Genomic DNA, 24,321 nt, shown 5'->3' with positions numbered 1-24,321 from the left:
GCGTCCAGCGACAGCTGTCGCCCACCAGGGATGAATGAAAGGACAGGCAGGGCGGGGCGGGGCGCGGCCGCCGCCGAGGGGCGGGGCCGCCGCTGGGGGCGGGGCCGCGCAGGCTCGCAGCGCCGCCGCCGGGCCGCAGGGGGCGGGGCCGCCGCCGAGGGGCGGGGCCGCGCAGGGCAGTTCCACCGCCAGCCCGCGGCCCCGCCCCGTGCCGCAGCTCGGAGGCCCCGCCTCGGCCCGCCCCTCCGCGCGCTCCCCGGGCCGCCGCGGCGCGGGGCCGGTGTCCCAACCGGTGTCCGAGAGGCGGCGCGGCGGCGCCGCGAGCCCCGAGCCTCCGGCCCGGCCCGCGCTCCCCGCCTCCGCCTCCCCGGGCCGGCGGCGGGTGGGCGAGCTCGCGGGCCCGGCCGCCCCCTGCCCCGGCCCCGCCGGGCCCCGCCCCCCGCCGAGTGCATGAGGTTGACGCTACTTTGTTGCACCTGGAGGGAAGAACGTATGGGAGAGGAAGGTGCGCGGGCCGCGGGGCGCGGGCGCGGGTGCTGCGGGGCGCGTGGGCGGGGGGCGGGGGGCGCGGGGCGCAGGGCCGGGGCTGCCGGGAGGCCGCGCCCCTGTCTCCAGGGGGATGAGCTCGTCCCGGCGCAGCCCTCAGGCCCCTCCCTGCCGCCGTCCCGCCTGCTTTCCCCTCGGTGGGCTGGGTGGGCTGCGCTCCAGACGGCTGAGGGTCCCTGCTCCCTTACCTCTTCCCCCGCCCCGACCGCTGGTCACCCCCCACCGAGGAGGCCCAGGCCCGGCACCGGCCTCTGCTCTGTCCCCCGGGGCCTCGCCCTGGGGCCACCGCTGAGCCGCTCTTCGGCCCTGCCTGGGAAGAAAGAGCGGCGGGGGGAAGCCGCTCCCTGGGTCTAGAGTGGCTGCCCCCGCGCCTGGCCACCTCCATGACCTTGAGCCCGAAACTGACCCCCTGGGCCTTAGTTTCCCTGCTGTAGAGTCGGGGTGGGGGGCTGACGGGCAGAAAGCCGAGACATGCCTTGAGGACCAGAAAGGCCCACTCTGTGGGACCCCCAACCCGTCTCCCTCCGACTGCGCCAAGCCCCATGCGGGCCACAGTCTTGGCTGGGAGGATGGCTGGCGACCTAGCCGCCCTTAAATCCCTCCCCCTCATTGAGGACCAAGGCCTCTGGCTGCATAGTGGTTAGGGTTCAAAGCCCGCCCCCCACCTCCCTGGCAGGCGTCCACGTGGACAGGGCCTGGCGTCTCCATCCCCGAGTTTCTCTCCTTGTACCATCACCCCGGGTGCACCTGCTCCCAAGGCAGATCCTGGCTCTGCCAGCCCTCCCCCGGGCTCCCCTCTTCCCCCACACCCTAGCCCCTGCTGCTTGGGTGCTCACAGGGGGCCAGGCCGTGGCCTTGGAGCCTGTGTGTGCCACCTGGCAAGGTGCACCCCCTACCCCCACCCCGGGGCTCCAGCTCCCCATCTGTAAATGGGGGGAGGGGTGTCAGGCCTGGGACATCTTCCAGGGCCCACCAGCTCCAGAGGTGCCAGGTCCTGGGGATGACTAAGCATGCCTGGTGGCCAGCCAGGCAGAGCCAAGATCTGGGTAGGACCAGCACTGCCCTGTCCAGTCCCTGCCTTCACGGGGTTCTTCTCAGCCCTTCTCCCTGGGTAGGCAGGGAAGGATTGGTGGGGGGGAGCTGTGACAAGAGGCTCAGCGCTGCCGTATCTAAATGCCACTGCTGACTTTTCTCCCCGTTCACCTTGCCTCACCCCGAGTTGAAGGGTGCTCTTGTGGGGGGCTGGGCCGGAGACCCTGGGTAAGGGTGCCAGTGTCTCTGCTGGACTCAGCCCCGGTGCGCTGTTTTCACCGCTCGTCTCACCCCGGAGCTGGGCAAGCGTGCACAAGTCTACAAGGATCTGCACAGGTGCACGCGGGCTCTCCCATGTCTCAGCGCACGTCCTGATCCCCTCTCCGCCCGTGCAGGAAGCGAGCTGCCCGTGTGTGCGAGCTGCGGCCAGAGCATCTGTGACGACCAGTACCTCCAGGCCCTGAGCGCGGACTGGCATTCGGACTGCTTCAGGTAGGCCGGGGCTGGGCAAGGGGTCGGGCGGCCCCGGGGACCGTGTGGCCCGGAGCCAGGCCTGCCAGAGGGGCCAGGAATCAGCCTGTGACCTGTGCGGTCCTGTGCATGCTAAGTCGCCTCTGAGTGACTTCAGACACCCCACGCCCGGGAAACGCTGGGGAAGGCGTTGTTTGCCGTGTTATGTTGCTGGTTATGGTTTAGGTTTTTTACATTTTCACTCTGCCGTCGCCTGAATGCATGGCTGGGGGACCCCGGCCTGCTGGCACTTAGGTGGGGCAGGGGGCTGGAGGGCCCTGTGCCTCCACCTCTGGGTGCTCATGCTCCCAGGGGAGAGGAACCAAGCCACTGCCAGTGGGCCCCAGGCTGACAGCCAGGGAGGCCAGCCCCAGCCTGCATACACCCATGGGCAGGAGGGGAGTGGGCTGGGGCCGTGGCTGCCAATAGGGGTAGAGCCCCTGGCGACTCTGCAGCCCCGTCCCCCATCCCGGGGGGGCCCTCCTGAGACGGATGCCAGGTGTGGGGAAAGCTCTGGGTAGGCTGAGGGGTCTCAAGGCCTTCGAGATTTCCTGAGTGGGAAGGACTTCCGGGTAGCAGCAGGAGGGGTGGGGGTGGGGCAGGGAGCGGGCCATGAAGGAGGAAGGTGCAGCTGATGGCTCCCTGTCCACCAGGGTCCCCGCACTGACACCCAGGACCTTATTCCAGACCTACGGATGAGGCGGGTTGGATTTCAGCCAGCGGGTGAGATGCCCAGGTGGGGGCCCCATGAGGCCCCCAGAGGCAGGCGGCGTGCACCCTGGGCTTCTGCCTCGGGTGCTCAGAAGGGAGACCTTCCTGGGAGCCCGAGGGTGTGGGCAGGAGGAGGCAGCGTTAGGGTTGCCCTAAAAGGGCCCTGAATGATGAGAACCTCTGGCTGCTGAAGAGTGCCAGCCCCCCTGGTGTGGCTGGGCGGGGAGGGGCCGGGCGCCATGGTCCAGGGATCCTGAGGTCCCAAGGTGTGACCTAGGATGGCGGCTGAGGGTGCCTGGGATTTGGGCAAGGGCAGATGGTGCGTCTGAAATCTGTGAAATCCGGGACACCGCGAGGCTGTGAGTGGGAAGTCCCACCCCTGACCTCTGTGTAGCCGGTGCAGAGCGCTTAGACTTAGGTCATTCCCCCCACCCCGGGTCGCAGCATTGCGCGGCTGCAGTGGGTCCTGGAGCCAGGAAGATCCGTTCACTCATTTTCTTTAAAGGATGTATTGTATTTATCTAGAAGATTTACAGACAGAGAAGGGGGAGAGGAAAGTTCTTTTTCATCCATCCGCTAGTTTACCACAAGGAGCAGGCCGAAGTCGAGAGCCAGGAACTCTACTCGGGTGTCTCACGTGGGTGCAGGGGCCCAAGCTCTTGGGCCATCTCCCACTGCTCTCCCAAGCACATTAGCAGGGAGCTGGATCAGAAATGGAGCAGGAGTCAGTGCTGTGGTGTAGTGGGTAAAGCCGCCGCCTGCAGTGCCGGCATCCCATATGGGTGCCAGTTCGAGTCCTGGTTGCTCCACTTCCAACCCAGCTCTCCGCTATGGCCTGGGAAAGCAGTGGAAGATGGCCCAAGCCCTCAGGCCCCTACACTCGCATAGGAGACCCAGAAGAAGCTCCTGGCTCCTGGCCCCGCTACAGCCTACAGCGTTGCTGCCATCTGGGGAGTGAACCAGCAGATGGAAGACCTCTCTCTCTGTCTCTCCCTCTTTCTGTCACTCTGCTTCTCAAATTTTTTTTTTTTTTTAAAGTAGAGCAGCTGGCATTCGAACTGGCACCCGCATGGGGTGCCGGCATCACAGGCAGCTGCAGATTAACCCGCTCTGCCACGGCGCCAGGTGGAACACCCACAGCCTGTCTTGGTAGTGATAGCTGCCATTTGCCGAGCCCTCTGACTGTTTGGTCACTCAGCGCTCGCCATAACGGCCTGAGGCACTGCATTTGCAGGGAAAATGCAGGCCCAGAGATGCCAGGCACTGGGTGGGGTTTGGGGGTGGGGGTGGCTGGAGGTTGCAGCAGCTGCAGGGTGAGGGGTGCAGGCTGATGGGCTGGGCTGTTGGCTCTGGGGGAGGCAGGGTGGGAGGGAGCCATGGTGGCAGTGCTGGCTGCTGGGTTGGGGGGAAGGACCCCATGCAGGGAGGAAGTGGGGAGAGAACGCACCCTCGGAACTGGCACTCGGACAGCAGCTGTGTGAGAGAAACCCAGGGAAGAACTTAGAGGGCCCTGCGCTAGGGTGGGGAGGGAGAAGGGGTGTAGGCGACAGGGGCGCAGGCTGGGAGTACAGCCATGGGAGCCACCTGCCTTGGGTGAGGCCCCAGATGGCGGGGGACACAGGGAGAAGGCACGCTTGGGCTGCCCTGGCCTGGTCATCTCCCCAGACTGCGGCTTGTGCCGTGTTCCCGGCCCACCAACCCCCAGAAGCTGGGTGAAGCCAATGTTCCCTCCACAACAGTCAGCAAAGCCGCTCGGAGTGGAAGGGCGCTGCTTGCCCGGGCAGGAGGTGCCGGCAGCGGGGCCGGCCCCTCAGAGCTCCGGGCCCTGTCCAGTTTCCCTCTGGAAACATCGCAGCGCCGTGGCAGGGGGCCAGCAACTGGCCCTGGGCTCTAAGGCCGGGCTCAGCCCAGCCCGTGTTGTATCGCTGAGGCCTTGGTTCCTGGCCCCCTAGCCCGTCTGCGGGTGCTTGGGCAGGAGGGAGCTGACGAGGCCTGCATAGGCTCCGGGGACTGTTCAGGTGGAGCCTCATAGGTCCCTGGGTCAGTCACTCACAGGCCATCCGGGGGCACCTGCCAAATACCAGCCCCCCCCCACACACACACAGGGGATTTTACACACAAGGGTCTGCCCAGTCTCCCTGGGAGTGAGGAGTAGAGTGAGGACTAAGCTCAGCCCCTGGCTACACAGGGCCCTGGCCTTGTAGCAGACTGGCCAGGCAGTCAGCAGATGCAGGGCCAGGGGCCACTGAGCGCCTTAAGCACAGAGCGGAAGGAAGCAAAGGCTCCAGAGGGTGAGCACATGCAAAGGCCCTGGGGCGAGAGGGTGCTCGGCACAGCGGAGGAACAGCGAGGCTGCCCGTGGGCTAGAGCCGTCAGCCGGGCCAGGTAGGTGGGTGTCTGGAGGGAGCCTGGCCAGAGAACAGAGGGCTCAGCGGGCTGTGGAAGGCATCTCCTGACACCTGGCCTGTGGGGAGGGACTGGGCTCAGGAGCACTGAGCAGGGCAGGTGCAGGGAGGGGGCCCCACCTCCCGAAAGATTATGGGCAGGCCCAGAGGGTGCCAGGCTGCCACTCGGCCTAGCAGCTCCCCCAAGGCTGGGTGGGCCGGCCCTGGTGAGTAAGGAGGGCTGAACGTGCAGCTGGCCGGCTCGGAGCCAGCAAGGAGGACAAGCTGTCCCTGGGAAGTCAGACTGCATTCCCCAAGGGGCTGCGGAGGAAGAGGCAGCTGCTTTTGAACTTGGCCCTGTCCCTGTCCCCAGAAAGGCCCTGGCCCATGGTGCCTCTGTCAGGGCAGAATGCGAGGAGCCTTTCTGGAGGTGTACACGACCGAGGGCCTGGTGCTGGGGTCAGAGCCTGGATCCCTCCCTCCCCACCTCCCCGCCCAGACAGAGCCTGGATCCCTCCCTCCTCACCTCCCTGCCCGGGTCAGAGCCTGGATCCCTCCCTCCACACCTCCCCGCCCAGTCAGAGCCTGGATCCCTCCCGCCCGGTCAGAGCCTGGATCCCTCCCTCCCCACCTCCCTGCCCGGGTCAGAGCCTGGATCCCTCCCTCCCCACCTCCCTGCCCGGGTCAGAGCCTGGATCCCTCCCTCCCTCCCCACCTCCCTGCCCGGGTCAGATCCCTCTGTCCCCATGACTACTGAAGCCCTAGCAGAGTACTAGAGCCCTAGCTGCTTCCTGTTGCAGGCTCAGACCAAGGCCTCTCGCACCCACACTGCGGGGTTCTCCTCCCCAGTGGTGTGGCCACACTGGCCCCACCCTCTGCAGCCTCCAATCCCGAGCCCCTTGAGCAGGACAGGGAAGCACCCGTCAGGCCACCCTGCGCTGCCGTGGGCCTGGGAGGATGCTGCTGGCTTCAGCCTTGCGGAGAAGACATGGCCTCCGAAGGCCTAAGTAAGTGGAAAGCCTGCCCCGGGCATGAGGCTGGGCTCCCCTACCCACCCTGAGCGAGGCCTGGGGCTGGAGGCCCAGCGAGGGGCAGACCCACCTGGGCTCTGGCTGGGAGGCAGAACTGAAACTGTGTTCACAGTGGCCAGCTATAGGGGGAGCTGCCGGGGCTTCCGGCCCTGCCGGTGCAGCTGCCCCGGGAGCCTGGCTGCCCCACTTGCTTCTTCCCTGGAGGCCAGGGGTTGGGCCCTGTGCAGAGGGCACCCTGAGAGGACTGGGTTCCAGCCTGTGATTGGATGCTGCTGCTGTTAACCTCCCCCCTCCCGCCCACCTCGCCCCCAGGAGTCTGTACAGGGGTCCAGGCAACACCTTTCCCTAGGAGTTCCTCCACCTGGCCACACCCCTCTTGGCACCCTTTGTGAGGACAGGGGCCACCCCTTAGGAGGGCTGATGGGTGCCTCCCATCCGCAGAGGTCCCTGGCTCCTGCAGCCACTCTGGGGGTGCCAGGGCCGGAGCAGCATGGAGCAGGCCCGGCCCTGGCTGGGGTCTCTCCAGGGCCCAGCTTGGTGGCTGCCTAGCCTGTGGGCAGGGGCAGATGCAGGCTGGTGGTGGTGGCTGCAAAGGGGCGGGGAGCGGGGGCTTCAAGGCAGGGACGCGTGGGGCCGGGGAGAGCTCACCGCTGCCCCCCCAGCCCTCTGGTGAGTCACAGTGAGTGATGAGTGTTTTCTGGGAGCGGGGGAGGAGTTTCTGGGCGGGTAAAGAGCATCTTCAGCCGGGAGGGAGGGAGGCGGCTGCCCCCCCCCCCGAACCCCCCATCCGCCAGAGAGGGGGGACCCTTGGGCCCCTGGCGTGACCACCTGGAGCCTCCATGGTGGCCGAGAGGACGGGACCTAGGGGAGGCCCTCTGGGGTTAAGTTAGTGCCCCCGGGGACCTCCCCTCCCTGACTCCTCCCCTACCCGGAGGTGCCCGCCCCCTGCCCTGGGCTGTGGCCCTGACGTCACAGCCCTGTCCTGGCCCTCATGGGCCCACTCCACCCACTCCATGAAGGGGGCGGGGAGGCTCTGCAGGCCCCCTTGCTGGACCACCCCCCACCCACAGGCTTCCGAAGCTGCTTCCCCCTCCCACTCCAGCCCCAGCCCCGCCCCTCAGGGCTCCCAGACAATGGGGGAACTGAGTGGATCCTCTTAAAGGGACAGTGTCCCACCCACTGTCTCGCTGCTGCCCTCCACCCCCCACTGCCCACCCCCCAGGTCCACTATATTAACCCCCAGGCCTGGAGCAAGCTGCAGTCGTGGGGGTGGGGTGGGGGGCAGGCTCACCAGGTCCCCATCCTCCTGTCTCCCTCCCTCCCTCCCTCCCTCCCGCACTGCTGCCCATCAAGCCCAGTGCTCCTGTCACCATGTGACCCGCAGCAGATCTGGGCTGTTCTCTGCATGGCCTTGCTGTGGCCCAGACAGTCCAGAACCACGTGAGGCACATGCCCCTGCGAGCTCACAGGATTCCCCTCCCCCATATTTGCATTTGCCGACCGCCCCCACCCAGCTGAACTGCTGGACCCCACCCTACGGCGGGGTCTGCTTGGGGGAGAAGCCAGGCAGGCAGGTGCAGCTCCTGTGTACCACCTAGAGGCCAGAGGTCACTTCAGCCCTCCCACCTCTGCCGGGCCTTCTGGTAGGACCCCAGGGGCAGGGGTCCCCTGACCTTGGACCTGATGCTACCTCTCTTGGAAGGAAAGCGGGGTGCCCAGCTGGGGCCTGGGTTCTTGACCGTGATCCTGGCGGGTTCATATTGAGCGGATGCCCACCTGTGTCTGGGGGGGGGGGACAGGGGACGGGGGAGGGAAGCCTGCCGTTTGCTCCACCCCACCCCACCCCCTGCATCCTGGGCTCCCAGCTTCCGCCCCTCCCTCTGCTGACTGGTGACCAGGAGCTTGGTGCCTGCCCTCTCTGGGACGTTTGCCTTGCATGGCAAGCAAGAGACGGGGCTGAGATGAGAACCACCCCTCACCTGTGGAGCTAGCCAGTGGGCCAGACCCTCCGAGTGCAGAAGCACGGTGGGGAGTTGTGCGGGTCGTGCACTGCACGAAGGCCCCCTGCTGAGCGGCCACGACTCCATCCCTGCCTCCACTGGCCAAGCCCCGTGCCCCCAGCACAGGCTGCTCCTGCCCAGAGAGCGTACCTTTACCTCAATCTTGCCCAGGTGCCTCTGGACTGTGGCCAGGCCCAGATGTGTGTGGGGGGCGGGCCCACATTTCAGCCACGCCCTCTCCACGCAGGTGCTGTGAATGCAGTGCCTCCCTTTCGCACCAGTACTACGAGAAGGATGGGCAGCTGTTCTGCAAGAAAGACTACTGGGCCCGCTACGGCGAATCCTGCCACGGGTGCTCCGAGCACATCACCAAGGGGCTGGTCATGGTGAGGCCCCGCCCTGCCCGCAGCCCCGCCCACAGCCCCTCCGGTGCTTTCGGGCGCTTGTGTGCCTGTGCAAGGGCGCTCAAAGGCGTGGCTGCCCAGCCTCTCCCCCTTGCCCCTGGGAGCCCCTCCCACCCCCCACCCCACCCCATGCTGTCTATGGCTGGCCTCCCCCAGCCCTGTCCATGGCACCAGCTCCGTGCAGGCCGAAGCGGCTGCTGATGGGGCCGTGCCTCTCCCAGGTGGCCGGGGAGCTGAAGTATCACCCCGAGTGCTTCATCTGTCGGACGTGTGGGACCTTCATCGGCGACGGGGACACCTACACGCTGGTGGAGCACTCCAAGCTGTACTGGTGAATGTCGCACGCTGCCCTCCCGGGGCCCGCCCCCGGGGCCCCTGCCCTTCCCACGGGGTGAGGTTGGAGGGGCAAGCGTGCGTGCCACCCTCTCCCCACACTGTAGAAATGAGCTCGGGGTCCCATGGAGGCCGCCGCAGCCCTCGCCCGGCTTTCTGGCCCATGCATTGGCTGGTACCGCCCACCAAAGCCAGCATGGACCCATTAAGGACGGTCCCCAACAAAGCCATCCTCAGGCCAGACACCTGCCGCGTGTCCGGGGTCCCACAGGCGCTGCCCGGCTCAGCCAGTCCCCGACAACCTTGTCAGGTTTCGCTGAGTGACTCGCGGAAGTCGGGAAGGCACTGTGCTGGGGCTGGGGTCCGGCCCCTCCCTCCACAGCGCCCTGGGCAGGCAGAGTTTTCACTGTGGTGTTGCTGTGTAGTCAGCAGCGATCGAATCATTGGCCGCCCGAGTCACCTCCAGCCTCTGGTGCCCTTCCTGGGTGCGAGGGTGGGTGACTGACAGCATGTGGCTGTCCTGGTGGCGGCCGCCCCCACCTGAGTCATCCTGCCCCCACCTGAGTCATCTCAGCAAACAGCGGCAGGGGGCAGGGCTCGCGCATAATCTAGGTGCTCCTGCTTCCTGCTTCGAGGACATCCCTCCCCCAGGACCCGGGAGAGCCTCCCCTACTCAGCACTTAGAACTTCCTCCCTGACTGGACATCATCCCAGAGACTGGACTGACCCCAGAGCGGGGTGGGGGGGGTGCTCACTTCCTACTCTCAGCCCTGCCCATCAGCTAAGTCCCCATAGGAGGAAGGGGGGGAGCTGCTCTCAGCCCCGCCCATCAACTAAGTCCCCCAGGGGAGGAGTGGGGGGGGCTGCCCATCAGCTAAGTCCCTCTGGGGAGAAGTTGGGGGAGGGGGAGCTGCTCTCAGCCCTGCCCATCAGCTAAGTCCCCCAGGGGAGGGGGGGGAGGGGAGGGGAGGAGCTGCTCTCAGCCCCACCCATCAGCTAAGTCCCCCAGGGGAGGGGGGAGGGGAGGGGAGGAGCTGCTCTCAGCCCCGCCCATCGGCTGAGTCCCCCGGGGAGGCGTGGGGGGGCGGGGAGGAGCTGCTGACACTGTCCTGACACTGTTTCCCTGTCGCCGGCTCTTGCAGCGGGCACTGCTACTACCAGAACGTGGTGACCCCCGTCATTGAACACATCCTGCCCGACTCCCCCGGCTCCCACCTGCCCCATACGGTCACGCTTGTGTCCATCCCGGCCTCGGCGCATGGCAAACGTGGCCTCTCGGTGTCCATCGACCCCCCTCTCGGCCCACAGGGCTGTGGCACGGAGCACTCCCACACCGTGCGCGTCCAGGGGTGAGTGGCTGGCGGGTGGCCATGGCAGGTGGCGAGACCCCCGGGGGGTGGCAGGGCCAGCTCCGGTAACGGAGATACCAGGTCCCTGGTGTGGGAGGTCCTGCCTATGAAAAACCATCAAACGCCAGGTAAAACCAGGTGCGGTACGAGGGGCAGCGAGTACACAGGTCAGGAAGGAGGAAGCCCAGGGCTAAGCCAGATTGGGGCAGCCTGGGCTTTGCTTCCGGGCTGAGCCTGGTGGGCCCCCGGGAAGCCAGGGGGCCTCGGGAGCAGGGTGGATGAGAGGCAGACCCTACAAAGTTGGGTTGATGGGAACCCAGATGGAGGAGCCGGGGAGGAATCAAATCCACTCAGGTCTCCAAGCCACAGCCATCTGCCTGGTGCCTCAGAAAACCTCAGGCAAACTCAGAGACGTTTGGCAGGGCACCCTGGGGAGAGCCCACCTGTGGGCTCCACTGCGTTTGCTTCAATGAGAGGCCCCGGGCAGATGAGCAGTGGTGTAGTCAGTAGTCCCTGGGCGGGGGGGGGGGGGGGGGGGGGCAGACAGGCCCCGTGATGGAGGGGAGAAGGCCAAGCGAGACCTGCAAAACCTCCAGGTGCTGGGAGTCTCCTAAAAAATTAGCCTTAAAACAAATAAAGGACAAACAAGGTTTGGGAAAGAAAAGAAGCGACTAGACCCCCGTCAACGAAGTCTGTCGAATAACAAGAAACAGAAACATCATGGTAAGAGGGGTGCCGGGGACAGCCGGTGAGAAGCCAAGCGGACAGCAAGGTGCAAGCTGTGGGAGAGGTTCAGACACGGACACGCGGGGGCCGGAGGGAGGGCTCCTGGCCCTCACAAGCCTGCAGTCCCGGGGGGAGGACCGAGGGGGACCCAGAGAGAGGCGGCCCTGGGAGGCAGGCTGGCTGACCCTGCGGGTCTCAGACAGAGGCAGAGCCATCAAGGACTCCACTCACAGCAAAACAAAAGACTTTCAAAGCAACCATGGGGGAAGAAACTACCTTCAAAGATTGACTGGTGAATTCTCAAACAGTGGGAGCCAGAAATCAGATGCTAATTTCTTCTTTAAAAAAAAAAAAAAGGATTTATTTATTTGTTTATTTATTTGAAAGGCAGAGCTAGGGAGAGAGAGAGTGAGAACAAGTGAGAAAGAGATCTTCCGTCTGCTGGTTCACTCCCCAAATGCCCACAATGGCCAGGTGGAAGCCGGGAGCTCAAGAGTTTCATCCGGGTCTCCCACGTGGGTGCAGGGGCCCAAGCACTTGGGCCATCCTCCGCTGCCTTCCCAGGCACATCAGCAGGGAGCTGGGCTGGAAGTGGAGCAGCGGGGATTTGAACCGGCACTCACATGGGATGCCGGTGTGGCAGGCAGCAACTTAACCGGCTGTGCCAGCGCGCGGGCCCCGGAGGTGCTGTTGTCAGCGCACCAATCAAATGTATTTCACCCAGAATTCTCTATGAGAACACCCTTCAAGGATGAGGGTGGAAGAGGCAGGCGGTTCTGACGAGGATTCTAATGCGTGTAGGAGACCCGAGGTGCCGGCAGGGGTGGAGATGAGAGCTGGCCAGGTCGCAAGCGCTCCGTGTGACCGACGGAGCAGCTCCTGTGCCCTCCGTGGACCGGGCTCCGCCTGGATAGCGCGAGATGCGGAAACCTACCTTTGTCCTGCGCCTTCACTGGCACCCCCAGATGCAAATGCCCTGACTCATGGGCGCTGCATCGAGCCGAGGTTTCTCACACGCCTGCCAGGTAACCAGGCAGCACACCTGGGCCCTGGCGAGAAGTCAGACGGAAGGTGGGACAGTGGGCTGGACGCTCTATCTGCCACAGCCGCCTTGCGCGTGCGCAGACAGGAAGCCACCCCCCACCCACCCCCCCACCCCCCCACCCCCGTGCAGGGCTCCTGCAGGAGAGCCCAGCCGAGGCAAGGAGGAGCTGCGGGGGGCTGCCCACCGCAGTGGGGCCACATCTGGTGGTCCAGCGGTTGTCTGTCAGGAGCCCAAAGGCACACTGGACGTGGTGGACCCCTTTGAGTCTTCATCCAGGAAGGTTCCATCCATTAGGGCATTAGGACCCTCGGCCCTGGCGGCCTTAGCAGGGTGGATGCCTAAGGCTGCCTCCAAGGGAAGCCGTGGCCGCCAAAGGCCTCCTATAGTCTGGTTTCCAACATTTCGTCTTGAACTTGATAGAGAATTGGGCTAAAATGGTACATGCGCTGATGACCTGTGCAACTCCAGCCTGGGTTCACGAAGTTTAAACTTTGCCATTGGGGCCGGCGCTGTAGCATAGCAGGTAAAGCCACCACCTGCAGTGCCAGCATCCCATATGGGCACCAGTTCGAGCCCCAGCTGCTGCTCTTCTGATCCAGCTCTCTGCTATGGCCTGGGAACATGGCCCAGGTCTTTGGGCCCCTGCACCGCGTGGGTGACCAGGAAGCTTCTCCTGGCTCCTGGCTTTGGATCAGCCCAGCTCCGGCCGTTGTGGCCATCTGGGGAGTGAACCAGTGGATGGAAGACCTCCCTCCCTCTCTTTCTGCCTCTGCCACTCTGTAACTCTGCCTTCAAGTAAAACAAATAAATCTTTAAAAAAGAAAGAAACTGCCCTGTCTGGGCATGGGGATGGGGGTCTCCCACCAGACAGGATCAGGCATGGTGGATCGAAGCGTGTCTTCAGGTGACGTCATCAGCATTCAGGTCACAGAGCCGACTGGCCTGCTAAGACGGTGCGCATGTGTCCTGGGGGGTTATCTTCCGGGACCACTGTCACACACAGCCTGTCACTGACAGCAGTGTCCTTGGGTAGCGGGTGACTGTGTAGACAGATACGAATACCCCGCACACATACACACACCCTGCAAATGCTGTAGATGGTCTGCTAAAGTCCAGGGCACGCTCTTACGTAACTTCACATTTAGGAGACCTGGCATGGATACTGTTATGGAGCTGCCACTCCGCGTTTAGGCTTTGCCGGTTGCGGCTGTCCTCTCCCTCCGTGGCAGGGTCCCCGGTCCCCATCCAGGCAGCTCCAGCCTTGTGCTTCGTCCTCAGCGCCTCTGCAGCTCCGCAGCCTCTCTGGGTCTCCAGCGGTTGCTCAGCTTTGCCCTCCGTGACCTTGAGTATCCGGGTCAGTGGTGAAGCCGGACGTCTGTCCGCGGCCTTCCTCCGTGTCCGCTGGCGGTAGACTGAGCCGCTGCCTCTTAGCCCGATCCTGCGCATGTAGGGGCTGTCTTGCCAGGAGCCGCGTGACATCAGCGCGCCCTCCATCGGGGAGGGTAGCCTCAGTTCCTTGGTTCATTTTTCTCAACCCTAAAGGATTTTCAACCCTTTGTAATCAGTAAGCCATCTGTGAGCTTTTAAAAAAAAATTATTTATTTGAAAGGCAGAGAGAGAGGTCTTCCATCTGCTGGTTCACTCCCCAGATGGCTTCGGCTGATCCGAAGCCAGGAGCCAGGAGCTTCTTCCAGATCTTCAACATGGGTGCAGGGGCCCAAAGACCTGGTCCATCTTCACAGGCCATAGCAGAGAGCTGGATCAGAAGAGGAGCAGCTGGGACTCGAACCGGCGCCCATGTGGGATGCTGGCACTGCAGGCGGTGGCTTTACCTGCTATGCCACAGTGCCGGCCCCCATCCGGTCTGCAGATGCCCTGGGCCCCGACAGCCAGGCAACCTTAGCATTCCTTGCCGGTGATCCGCGACTGCACGGTGGCTGTGAACCCACCGAGATCTGGCCCCACGCTTCCTGCTGTCCCCATGGGCTCCCCCCCTCCCGCCCCCCGGTGAGAAGACTCTGCCTAGGGAAGTTTCCACGCATCTGTTTCTCTTAAAGCTCCCACACTCTCCCCCCAACCCCAGGACATTCCTGCAAAGGCTTCCGTGAGACAGAATGAAAACCAGATAATTCACGCCCGAGACAGAAAAGCAGCAAGTGAGGGTGGCACACGGGCCAGTCTGTGAGCTAGCTTAGCATCATGTACCCCAGGGCACCGTCGCCAGCTGCACCCTGCAGCTGGGGCTCTGGGCAAGTTGCAACCCACCCCCAACCGCACCCCTGCCCGCCTGCCAGTGCAGCCTTGTCCTGGGCCAGTCTCCGCCCGGAGCATGGCAGGCAGTTAGAAGGATTGGTCTGTCCTCCCTGGTGGAAGTGACCTTGTGTTGAATGGGAGCAGCTGAACCTCCTGCACAGAGTGACAAGTGCCTTCCGGCAAGCCAGCTGCCTCCTGTTCTCGCCCACGGCAGACATCAGTAATTGATTGCAGAGTTCATCCCACCAGAGACCTGGAGAGTTGCCGCCTGGCCCCATCTGGTCCGCCTGGCTTTGGTTTCCTGTCGGGGCTCCAGGGGATCAGGGCGGACATGGGTGTGATCACTGCTCTCTGCCTGCAGACTGGACCCAGGCTGCATGAGCCCAGATGTGAAGAACTCCATCCACGTGGGAGACCGGATCCTGGAGATCAATGGCACTCCCATCCGGAATGTGCCCTTGGATGAGGTAGGGGGCCCGGGACAGAGGCCGGGTCGGGGGTGGTCCCCCCCCCCCCGCCCAGGTCTCACCTGTCCCTGCTCCTGCTCTCCCCAGATTGACCTGTTGATCCAGGAAACCAGCCGCCTGCTTCAGCTGACGCTCGAACATGACCCCCACGACTCGCTGGGCCACGGGCTGGGGCCTGAGCCCAGCCCCTTGGGCTCCCCAGCTGCACACACTCCCGGCGGGGAGGCGGGCAGCTCCCCCCGGCAGAAACCCGTGCTGTAAGTGAACCTGTGTCTCGGTGTCTCCAGGCACAGCCGCGGTGCTGGGTCCCACGGCCTCCCCGGGGATGCCAGGGACGGGGGAGAGGACAGGTACTGAGAAGCAGGAAGCTGAGAGAATTGCAGAGGTGTCCAGGGAGGACCCACGTCCTGGCTTCAGGGAGCAGCCGGCGACGGGGTCAGGGTGAAGGGTGTGGCTGGGGACGGGGTCCCGTCCGTGGCAGCCCCTCCACCGGCGGTGTGGCAGCAAAGTGACAGGTCTCACAGACACCACTCTGGTTCCTTGTGCGGAGGGGGCATGGGGTGGGACACTCGAGGCCAGAGACAGTACACTGGTTCAGGCAGCAGGTGCCAAGGGTCCCCCAGCTTGTTGAACCTGGGGAGGAGGCAGAGGGACATGAGGAAGAACCCAGGGGCAGTCCTGACCTCTCCCCAACTGTGGGGCCTTCTGGGGTGACAGCCTGAGACACAGTGAGGTTAGAGACCTGCCTCCCTCCTGCCTGCGTTTGCCTGGAGCGCAGGCCACCATGTAGGGCTGCCTCTGTGTGGCGTTTCTATGTCAGACAAGGTGTCTGCCTCTGTCCCCATGCATTGGGAGGCAGCGTCCAACCTAGGGCCACCAGGCACAGGAGGCCGAGGCCAAACATTCCACCAGGGGCACCAAGCCCTGTGGTGGGCCTCAGACAGGAGGGTGGAGCAGGGCTGGGGCCGGTGCGCGGGTGGGACAAGCAAGCAGCCACGACACTGTCCTGGAGGGCAGAGCTGTGCCACCCCTTCCCAGACAGGGTTGGGGCAGGGAGGGGGTCTGGCAGGAGGAAGGGGCGGAGCCTGCCCCCCACCCCCACCCCGTGGCACTGGGCACTCCGTGTCTCCCCAGGAGGAGCTGCAGCATCGACAGGTCCCCGGGGGCCGGCTCACTGGGCTCGCCTGCCTCCCAGCACAGGGACCTGGGCCGCTCGGAGTCCCTGCGTGCGGTCTGCCGGCCGCACCGCATCTTCCGGCCGTCCGACCTCATCCACGGCGAGGTGCTGGGTAAAGGCTGCTTCGGCCAGGCCATCAAGGTACGGGGCGGGCAGCCAGGCCGGGGCTCCAGGGGCCTTCTGGAGCCCAGCAGGGGGACGGGAGGCTGACCCTGCAGTCCTGTCCCCAGGGTCTAAGCCTGCTGATATCCAGGTGCTTGCCCGCCCCAAGCCGGGACAGGAGCCATCCTGGCCCTGACGTCACCTGCCTGTGTCACCAGCTGTCCCTGGTCCCTGGCTGAGCTGCTGTCCCAACTCCAGGGGGCAGAGCCAGGAGAACTGAACCCAAGCACCCGCAGCCCCCTTCCCTGCCGGCTGGGTGGCCTCGGGCCGTGCTGGGCTCAGTGTCCTTGACTGTCCAGGGGTGGGGACTCCCCACCCAGAAGAGCCCCACAGTGCCTCTCATCTCCCCAGCAGTCCCAGGGTCGGGGTGGGGCTCCCCAGAGCCCACGCCTGCCCTGAGACATGCCACCACCACACTGTCCCCCACACAGGTGACACACCGGGAGACGGGCGAGGTGATGGTGATGAAGGAGTTGATCCGCTTCGACGAGGACACCCAGAGGACGTTCCTCAAGGAGGTCGGTGGCGCCAGGCCGGGGGCCCTGCCCCTGCTGGGGGAGGGGAGGGGAGCAGCCCTGGCCAAGAGTGTGGCGGCCCCAGCCAGGGGTGGTGGGGGCCAAGGGACCGGGGCACCGGGGCACTGGGGCACAGTCTCTGGGACTGGGTGTGGCCCCTGCTGGGATGCGGGAGGCAGGAGGAGACCCCGGCTGGGCCCAGCCTGTGTGTCCCCTGTCAGGTCAAGGTTATGCGCTGCCTGGAGCACCCCAACGTGCTCAAGTTCATCGGGGTGCTGTACAAGGACAAGAGGCTCAACTTCATCACGGAGTACATCAAGGGCGGCACCCTGCGGGCCCTCATCAAGAGCATGGTGAGTGCCCTGGCAGCCCGGGTCTCCGGAGCTCTGCCCTGGGGTCCCAGAGGCCCTGCCTCTGAGCCGGGCGGGGGAGCTGCCCACTCCGTTGCAAGCCGGGAGAAGCCTGGGCCACAGAGAAGCCAGCAGTGTCACCAAGGGGACGCACGGACTGTGTGGGGTTAGCCATCCAGTGGGCCTCAGGCCTGACCTGGAGAAGCCCGAGCTGGCTGCACCTGCTGTGGGCAGAACACCTGGTGAGAGAGGTACCTTGGCCGTTACAGCCCATGCATGGGCCTTTACTTGATTTGCTGCAAAGCAAAATTATTTTCACTGTTTTAACACGGGCCATAAGATGTGTCAGTTTGAGGGTCTGGCTGAACATGCAGATCTACACGCAGAAAAACAAATGGTTGGCCGGAGCCATCCGTCACTCATCCCGTGGGACAAGGCCTGGCCCCACCCTGAGACCCAGAGAGACCTCGACTCCTGCGGGCTCCCAAGGGCTGTCGCTTCTCATGAGGGGTCCTGTTCCTGCCGGCTCCTCCTTGTTCCCTCCCGTTGCCAGGGGAGGGGATCAGAGAAGGATGGCTCGCGCCCGGAGCCCTGTTCTGCAGGAGTGACGTCACCAGGCCCTCCCCTCTGCCTGTTCCCGTTGCAAAACTTGAAAGGCAGTGGATTCGTGGAGGACAAGTACTAGCCAGTACTTGGATCTGGCCAACTATGGATCAGAAATATTGGGGGGGGGGGGGATGTCCTAAGCACGTGCACACCTCTCTCCCTTGTCCTTGTCCCTCAGATGACAGGAGGTCACACCAGCCATTGGCACGACCTTGACTTTGCCCTTGCCCTAGGCATTATGACGGCATTATGCCCTCTGGAAGCCACCAGGAGATTTCACGGGTTCTGCCCCTCGGCAGACGAGGGAGTTGAGGGCCCCAGGTGTGGGTGTCCTAGGGGTGCAGGTGCTGTGTCCCCCCCACAGAGGCCAGAGGCCACGGGAGGGTCTTACACTGCCGGGGTGGGGGGAGGGGGTGCTGGCTGGGGACTCTAGAGGAAACCTGACTGGAGGTCAAGGGCGCCTGGAGCTGCTCACACTCGCCCCCTAGAGGCAGACGGCCAAGGGCACAGGAGGGCGTGGGGACACCTGCCCCTTACATCTGTCTCTCACACGACTCCCGGCCGGGCTCCGTCCTGGCCATTCTCTCTGCACCCCCAGGACAGCCAGTACCCGTGGAGTCAGAGGGTCAGCTTCGCCAAGGACATCGCATCAGGGATGGTGAGTGGGCCGGGGCCCAGCCCCACTCGCGAAGGCTGTGCTGTCCTGAGCTTCCACAGGCGGGCAGGCATTAGCCTAATGGTTAGGATGGGTGAGCGCCTGGCTCTGCCCCCTGGCTCCAGCTTCCTGCTAATGTGCACCCCTGCAGGCCACACTTGGGTCCCTGCCACCCACATGGGAGACCTGGATGGAGTTCTCAACTCCCGGCCCCGGCCCCGGCCCCGGCCCAGCTAGGGATTGAACCAGTGGATGGTGGGGAGGGGAAGCTCTGTGTTTCTCCACCTCTGGAGTAAATTTTTTAAAAACGAACAAAGCAACCCACAAGGCAGCTTTGGACAGGGCCACAGCTCACTGGGGAGGGGCCCCTCGGCGTGGCTGCCCCCCCCGACTTTTGTGCCCTCTCCCTCCCAGGCCTACCTGCACTCCATGAATATCATCCACCGGGACCTCAACTCGCACAACTGCCTGGTCCGAGAGGTGAGCCGCTGCCGGGCCGGGGTGGGGTCGTCGGCAGGAGCCAAGGAGCCATCCCTGACCCGGGGGCCCCTGGGTGGCCCCGCAGCTGCAACCTGGGGAGAGCCTATGGGGAAGCAGCTCAAGGTCAAAGGTGGGTGGACCTGGGTTCAAGCCCTGGTTCTGCGGTGGACTCACACTGTGGCTGTGACCCTCGGGGCCGTCAGCACCCTGGGTTGTTCCCGGGGGAGGGTGCCTAGAGACACGTCGGCTGTAAGGGCCCAGGAACGTAGCCTCACAGAGCACAGCCCAGGGCAAGGTGGCCTCGGGCTGGGCCAGAGTGTGCGGAGGATGTAGTGTGTGGGCTGGTGTGGTCAGGGCAGGCTTCCTGCAAGAGGCAGATCTGGGGGGTGGAGGCAGAGAGCCGGGTCTGAGAGGTGGTGCTCAAGGGGGCAGGAGTCGCCTCACCCAGCCTGGGAGGGGGCAGATTCGGTCCCAGGGCTGCCGGCCTCAAGTCCCGCAGACCCGACAGCTTCAACCACAGGAGGAGGAGCTATGAGAGCTCGGGTCAACAGCTAAGGGGTGGCCAGGGCTGGTTCCTTCTGGCAGCTCTGGGCTCACATGTCGCTCGCCTCGGTGCCGGCTGCTGGCAATGCACCCCCCACACCGCTCCTGCCTCTGCCTCCCCGTTGTTCCCGCGGCCGTCTGGACCCCCGGGGCCCCATAGGCAAAGGCCCCTTTCTGAGTGAGCTCACTGCTGATGGGAAGTGGGGGCGGGGACACTGTTATTCACCACAGTTCAGGGCCATGAGACCCAGCGTGGCGGGGAGGGCAGTACAGGGAGTTGCAAGGGAAGGGAGCAGCACGTGCAAAGGCCCTGAGACAGGAAGCTCAGCACGGGATGAGTCCAGGTGGCGGTCAGAAAGCTCTGGGAGCCTGCAGGCTGTGGGTGGTGGCCTGCAGGCAGTGAGCGGTGGGCGAGGCTGGGTCTCCCAGGCCTCCCAGTGGGTGCCTGCACACTGCCCGGAAGGGAGTCCCTGCAGGCCCAGCCCGGACCCTCACAACCTCCACCCCTTGAGAGTCCGGAGCCATGAGCCCTCCAGTCCCCAAAGCCATCCCTCACAGCCAGAGCGCTGGCTCTGAGCGTCCAGTGCCTGCCCTGGAGCCCCGCCCCCCCATCTTCTGGAAGGGGTGGGGCAGGACCGGCTCTCGCACAGTCCCCAAGGGACATTGGCCTCTTAGAAGCACTGCCCGGTGTGGAGAGGATGGCCTAGGACCTCCTGACCCAGCTTCCACTTGGGATCACAGCCAGACAGCCCCCGCGGCCAAAGCAGGCCGGCCGCGTTCCCGTGTGTCACTGCCACAAGCAGCTCCGGACCTCCCTTGCAGAAGAGCCGGCTCCTAACCCCCACCTGGCTAGGCCCCCCCCCACTCATCCTCCTGGTGTCCACGCAACAGCAGCCCACCCTGGGGCTGGGAGTCAGCCCCAGGACCCACAGAGCACTTGTTCAGCCCCCTGACCTCATCTCCCAGGGTTCCGTCTGGCTGGGCTGAGCCAGCAGTCAGTGCCTCATCCTGTACAGAGAGGTCCGGGCAGGGCCCTGGGGTGCCCTCAGACCCCACGCTGCAGAGGCCCGGCGTGGGATCCCAGCCCTGCCCCTGACCAGCTGGGTAGCCTTGGGTGGCTTCCTTAGCCTCTCTGGGCATGGGTCGCCTTCTCTGTCGCGTGGGGATTAAAAATAGCACCCACGTCACCAGGTGGTTGGCAGAAAGGTAAAATGCGTGACCCACCACACCTAGGACGGGGTCTCCATGCGGAGTTCCAGCCACTGGCTGGTCCCTGGCTGTGGGTCCTCCAGCTCCCTCTGGCCAGGGCTAATCCCTGTCTGCCAAGACCCTCAGTGGCCTCTGCATGTGTCCATGGAAGATGGCACGCTCACAGGTCCCAGGGATCCGAGCGGGGGCTGCTCCAGTGCCCCCACTCCCGTCTCGCAGGTGCCAGGGCTCCGTGGCCTGTGGGTGTGCCCCCTGCCGGGCCTGGGGAGGTGGAGGAAGCACGAGCAGGCCGGGGCCCGAAGGGGTCCCCACCCTGTGCCAGCCTCCAGGGCAGATCGTAGCTGGAAGCAGGCTTGGTGGGCAGTGTCAGGGCCGTGGCCCAGCGCGCCTCTGCCTGCCCCGTCCCCAGAACAAGAACGTGGTGGTGGCCGACTTCGGGCTGGCACGGCTCATGGTGGATGAGAAGAATCAGGCCGAGGACCTGCGCAGCCTCAAGAAGCCAGACCGCAAGAAGCGCTACACCGTGGTGGGCAACCCGTACTGGATGGCGCCCGAGATGATCAATGGTGAGGCCCCTCCCCTGGGGGCGGGGCCTGGGCACAGTGGCACAGGCCACACACTCTGCGATTCCATAACCAATTTCCCTGTCGCCCCGGGGTTCAGAAGTGCAGCCTCGCTCCCAGCAGCCAGACCAAACCACACTCCTTCCAGAAGCTCCAGGGAGACGCCGCCCCCTGCCTCTCCCAGCTCCGGCTTGTACTGAATTTCTGGGGCAGCCGTGGCCTCCCCTGCCTGGCCACACTGTTTTTTGTTGTTGTTATTGTTGTTTTTAAGATTTATTTATTGATTTGAAAGGTAGAATTATAGGGGCCGGCACTGTGGCACAGCGGGTTAACGCCCTGGCCTGAAGCACCGGCATCCCATGTGGGCGCCAGTTCGAGTCCCGGCTGCTCCACTTCTGATCCAGCTCTCTGCTGTGGCCTGGGAAAGCAGTAGAAGATGACCCAAACTCTTGGGCCCCTGCACCCGTGTGGGAGACACAGAGAAAGCTCCTGGCTCCTGGCTTCAGATCAGCACAGCTCCGGCCGTTATGGCCAATTGGGGAGTGAATTATCAGTTGGAAGACCCCTCTTTCTCTGCCTTTCCCTCTCTCTGTGTAACTCTTTCAAATAATAAATCAATCTTAAAAAAAAAAAAAAAGAAAGAATTACAAGGAGGGAGAGGCAGAGAGAGATCTTCCATCTGCTGGTTCACTCCCCACATGGCCACAACAACCAGGAGCTTCTTCCGGATCTCCCGCGGGGGTGCAGGGGCCCAAGGCCTTAGGCCATCTTCCACTGCTTTCGCAGGTGCATTAGCGGAGAGCTGGATTGGAAGTGGATGTATATGGCATGCCAGCTCTGCAGGTGGTGCCGCAGTAGCTCCCCCCCCCCCAGCTGATCACAGCTCCTTCCATCTGCAAAGACCCCTTTGTCTGGAGGGTGACAGTGGCAGGGTTCCTGGGACCGGAGCCAGTTGTGTTTCGCGGCCAGCGCTGAGTCCGTGACCTCCCTGGAGACCTGCAGCTGGTCACAGCCAAGCTAGACCAAGAGTCCCCCCACCTCCCAGAGTGCCACTTGGAGCCTGCACCCAGAGCCCCGTGAGGCGTGTCCCCACCTCCCCTGGCCTGGCCACCCTGGGCCCTGGCCTGCCACCCTGGCTGACGCTCCGTCCCCTCCTGCAGGCCGCAGCTACGACGAGAAAGTAGACGTGTTTTCCTTTGGGATCGTCCTGTGTGAGGTAGGTCCCGGGTTGGGCAGCTGCAGGCCGGGGAGGCTCCTGGGGACCCCCTGCAGACCCCCTTCCTGGGCCGGGAGCCCCGAAGCCTAACCGCCGCGCCTGGCCACACAGATCATCGGGCGCGTGAACGCGGACCCCGACTACCTGCCCCGCACCATGGACTTCGGCCTCAACGTGCGAGGCTTCCTAGACCGCTACTGCCCCCCGAACTGCCCCCCGAGCTTCTTCCCCATCACTGTGCGCTGCTGCGACCTGGACCCCGAGAAGAGGTAAGGCCTGGGGGTGGCGGTGGGGGCGGGGCCTCGGCCTGGCGCCGCCCCCCGCAGAGCCCGCCCCAGCGGCCGCCCTGCCTGTCATCCCAGGCCCTCCTTCACGAAGCTGGAACAGTGGCTGGAGACCCTGCACATGCACTTGGCGGGCCACCTGCCCCTGGGTGCGCAGCTGGAGCAGCTGGACAGGGGATTCTGGGAAACGTACCGGCGCGGCGAGAGCGGACTGCCTGCCCACCCTGAGGTCCCTGACTGAGCCCGGCCCACCCAGCTGCCCCTGCCCCCGCCGCCAGGCAGTCCGCCCACCCCAGATCTCTCCGAGGAGGCGGCCCCGTGTGCAGCTCCCCTCTGCCCCGAGCCAGGCCCTGCCCTGCCTTCTCCCTGCCAGCCACAGACCTCACGCCCGCCTGCCCCTGCCCCGCCCCGCCTTACCTCTGCCTTGGTGGGGCCGCCCTAGCTTCTCCCTGCATGGGCCGGGGGTCGTCCTGGCCTAACTGCGCGCTGCGCCCGACCCAGCTCCTCCGAGGCTGGGCTGGGAGGAGAGGCCTGCGTATCGCGGTGGGTGGCCTCCTCCGCAGCAGGGAGGGGTCTGGGGGCGAAACGGGAACGCCCCCTGGCCAGGCAGCACTCCCACCCCACCCCCTCCTGCTTTGGGCCTTTTTCGTTTCTGTATCAAAGCCACTTTCGTGGGAAGCAGGTACCAGGCCTCAGGGTGAAGCGGGGTCCCTGGAGGGAGGTGGGGGGCGCGGGAGGGAGCGGCCAGGCCCTGGGGGCGGGGCTTGTCCACCAGCAGCCCCGCCCCTGAGGTTCATCCCCCGGAGGCCCCTACCCCTCTCCCCGCGCGGCCCTGTCCTCTGGGTTCTTTCTGTGTAATCTATTTTTTAAGAAGAGTTTGTATTATTTTTTCATAACGGCTGCAGCAGCAGCAGCTGCCGGGGGCTTAGGGGGTTTATTTTTTTTCCGGCGGGAGGGCCATTTTGTCACTTTGCCTCAGTTGAGCGTCTCGGAAGTATTAAAACTGTGAAGCCTTCTCCGTGCACTTTGAGCCTGGAGAACATTCCGGACAGGCCCCCCCGGGGGACGCTCGCTTCCATCCGGGCACCATGCCGTCCAAGAACAAAACCCAGGCTGGGAACAGCGAAATAAATTCTGTGCTCCCCACGCGGGTCCTGCGGTGCCATGAATGGGGGCGGGGAGGGGCGGGGAAGTGATCCAGAAAGGAGTGGTACATTTGGTTGATTTTCTTGAAGTGGTTTGATTTCTATCTATGTGAAAGTGGTGGAGGTCTTCCATCGGCTGGTTCACTCCCCGAGTGGCTGTGAAATCGGAGAAGACCCCCTTAAATTTACACTGAAATGTGGCCTTTTCAAGTTCCCTAGAAATGCTAGAACCCGGTGTGCCGGCACCGCTAGGCGGAGGATTAGCCTAGTGAGCCGCGGCGCCGGCCCGTAGCCCGGCTTTTAACCCACTTCCAAAGAGGAGTGGTTAATTAACCTGATTGGCTCGTGGGCACCCAGGTGTGGCCAGGTAGGGGAATGAGGTCACACAGGGGCGTGGCGAAGGCGTGGTCTTCCGGTTCACAAATCTGATCAATTTTAACCTGTATGCCTGCCTACTTCAGCTGCAGTGGTTGGGGCTGAACCAGACAAAAGCCAGGAGCCAGGAACTCTATCTGGGTCTCCCACGTGGGTGGCAGGGACCGGCACCTGCTGCCTCCCGGGGTGCGCATCAGCGATGGGTGGGCATCCCAAGCGTTGTCTTAGCTGTGCCAAGCTGTTTGCCGCC

At 64.5% G+C, this 24,321-nt stretch overlaps 1 protein-coding gene across 2 annotated transcripts; it reads left to right on the top strand.

Annotated features, from left to right (window-relative positions):
• The first annotated feature begins 221 nt into the window (after positions 1-221).
• Positions 222-23,697, top strand: LIMK1 (LIM domain kinase 1). Of its 2 annotated transcripts, XM_070064522.2 has the most exons (16): positions 222-505; positions 1,974-2,070; positions 8,462-8,600; positions 8,840-8,949; positions 10,094-10,300; positions 14,686-14,791; positions 14,879-15,048; positions 15,926-16,109; positions 16,562-16,648; positions 16,867-16,998; positions 18,200-18,259; positions 18,671-18,736; positions 20,898-21,054; positions 22,212-22,267; positions 22,379-22,536; positions 22,630-23,697. In XM_070064522.2, exons 1-16 carry the CDS (start codon positions 451-453, stop codon positions 22,790-22,792), a joined length of 1,947 nt encoding a protein of 648 aa, XP_069920623.2. In that variant the 5' UTR covers positions 222-450; the 3' UTR covers positions 22,793-23,697. The 2 variants fall into 2 exon arrangements, with proteins under 2 accessions (XP_069920623.2, XP_051691402.3); XM_051835442.3 differs by lacking the exons at positions 222-505; positions 1,974-2,070 and adding an exon at positions 6,052-6,190.
• Positions 23,698-24,321: the final 624 nt, after the last annotated feature.

The sequence above is a fragment of the Oryctolagus cuniculus genome, chromosome 19 (assembly GCF_051225735.1).
Source record: "Oryctolagus cuniculus isolate XC-2025 breed Fujian yellow rabbit chromosome 19, ASM5122573v1, whole genome shotgun sequence".
Taxonomy (NCBI): Eukaryota; Metazoa; Chordata; class Mammalia; order Lagomorpha; family Leporidae; genus Oryctolagus; species Oryctolagus cuniculus.
This window is presented reverse-complemented; position numbering and strand designations above follow the sequence as displayed.

Excerpts from the sequence above, each read along its gene's own strand:
- LIMK1 (XM_070064522.2), top strand. The coding sequence starts at position 451 with ATGAGGTTGACGCTACTTTGTTGCACCTGGAGGGAAGAACGTATGGGA. Across the intron at positions 15,049-15,925 it reads CCCCGGCAGAAACCCGTGCT|GAGGAGCTGCAGCATCGACA; the intron begins GTAAGTGAACCT and ends GTGTCTCCCCAG. Across the intron at positions 18,737-20,897 it reads ACAACTGCCTGGTCCGAGAG|AACAAGAACGTGGTGGTGGC; the intron begins GTGAGCCGCTGC and ends CCCCGTCCCCAG.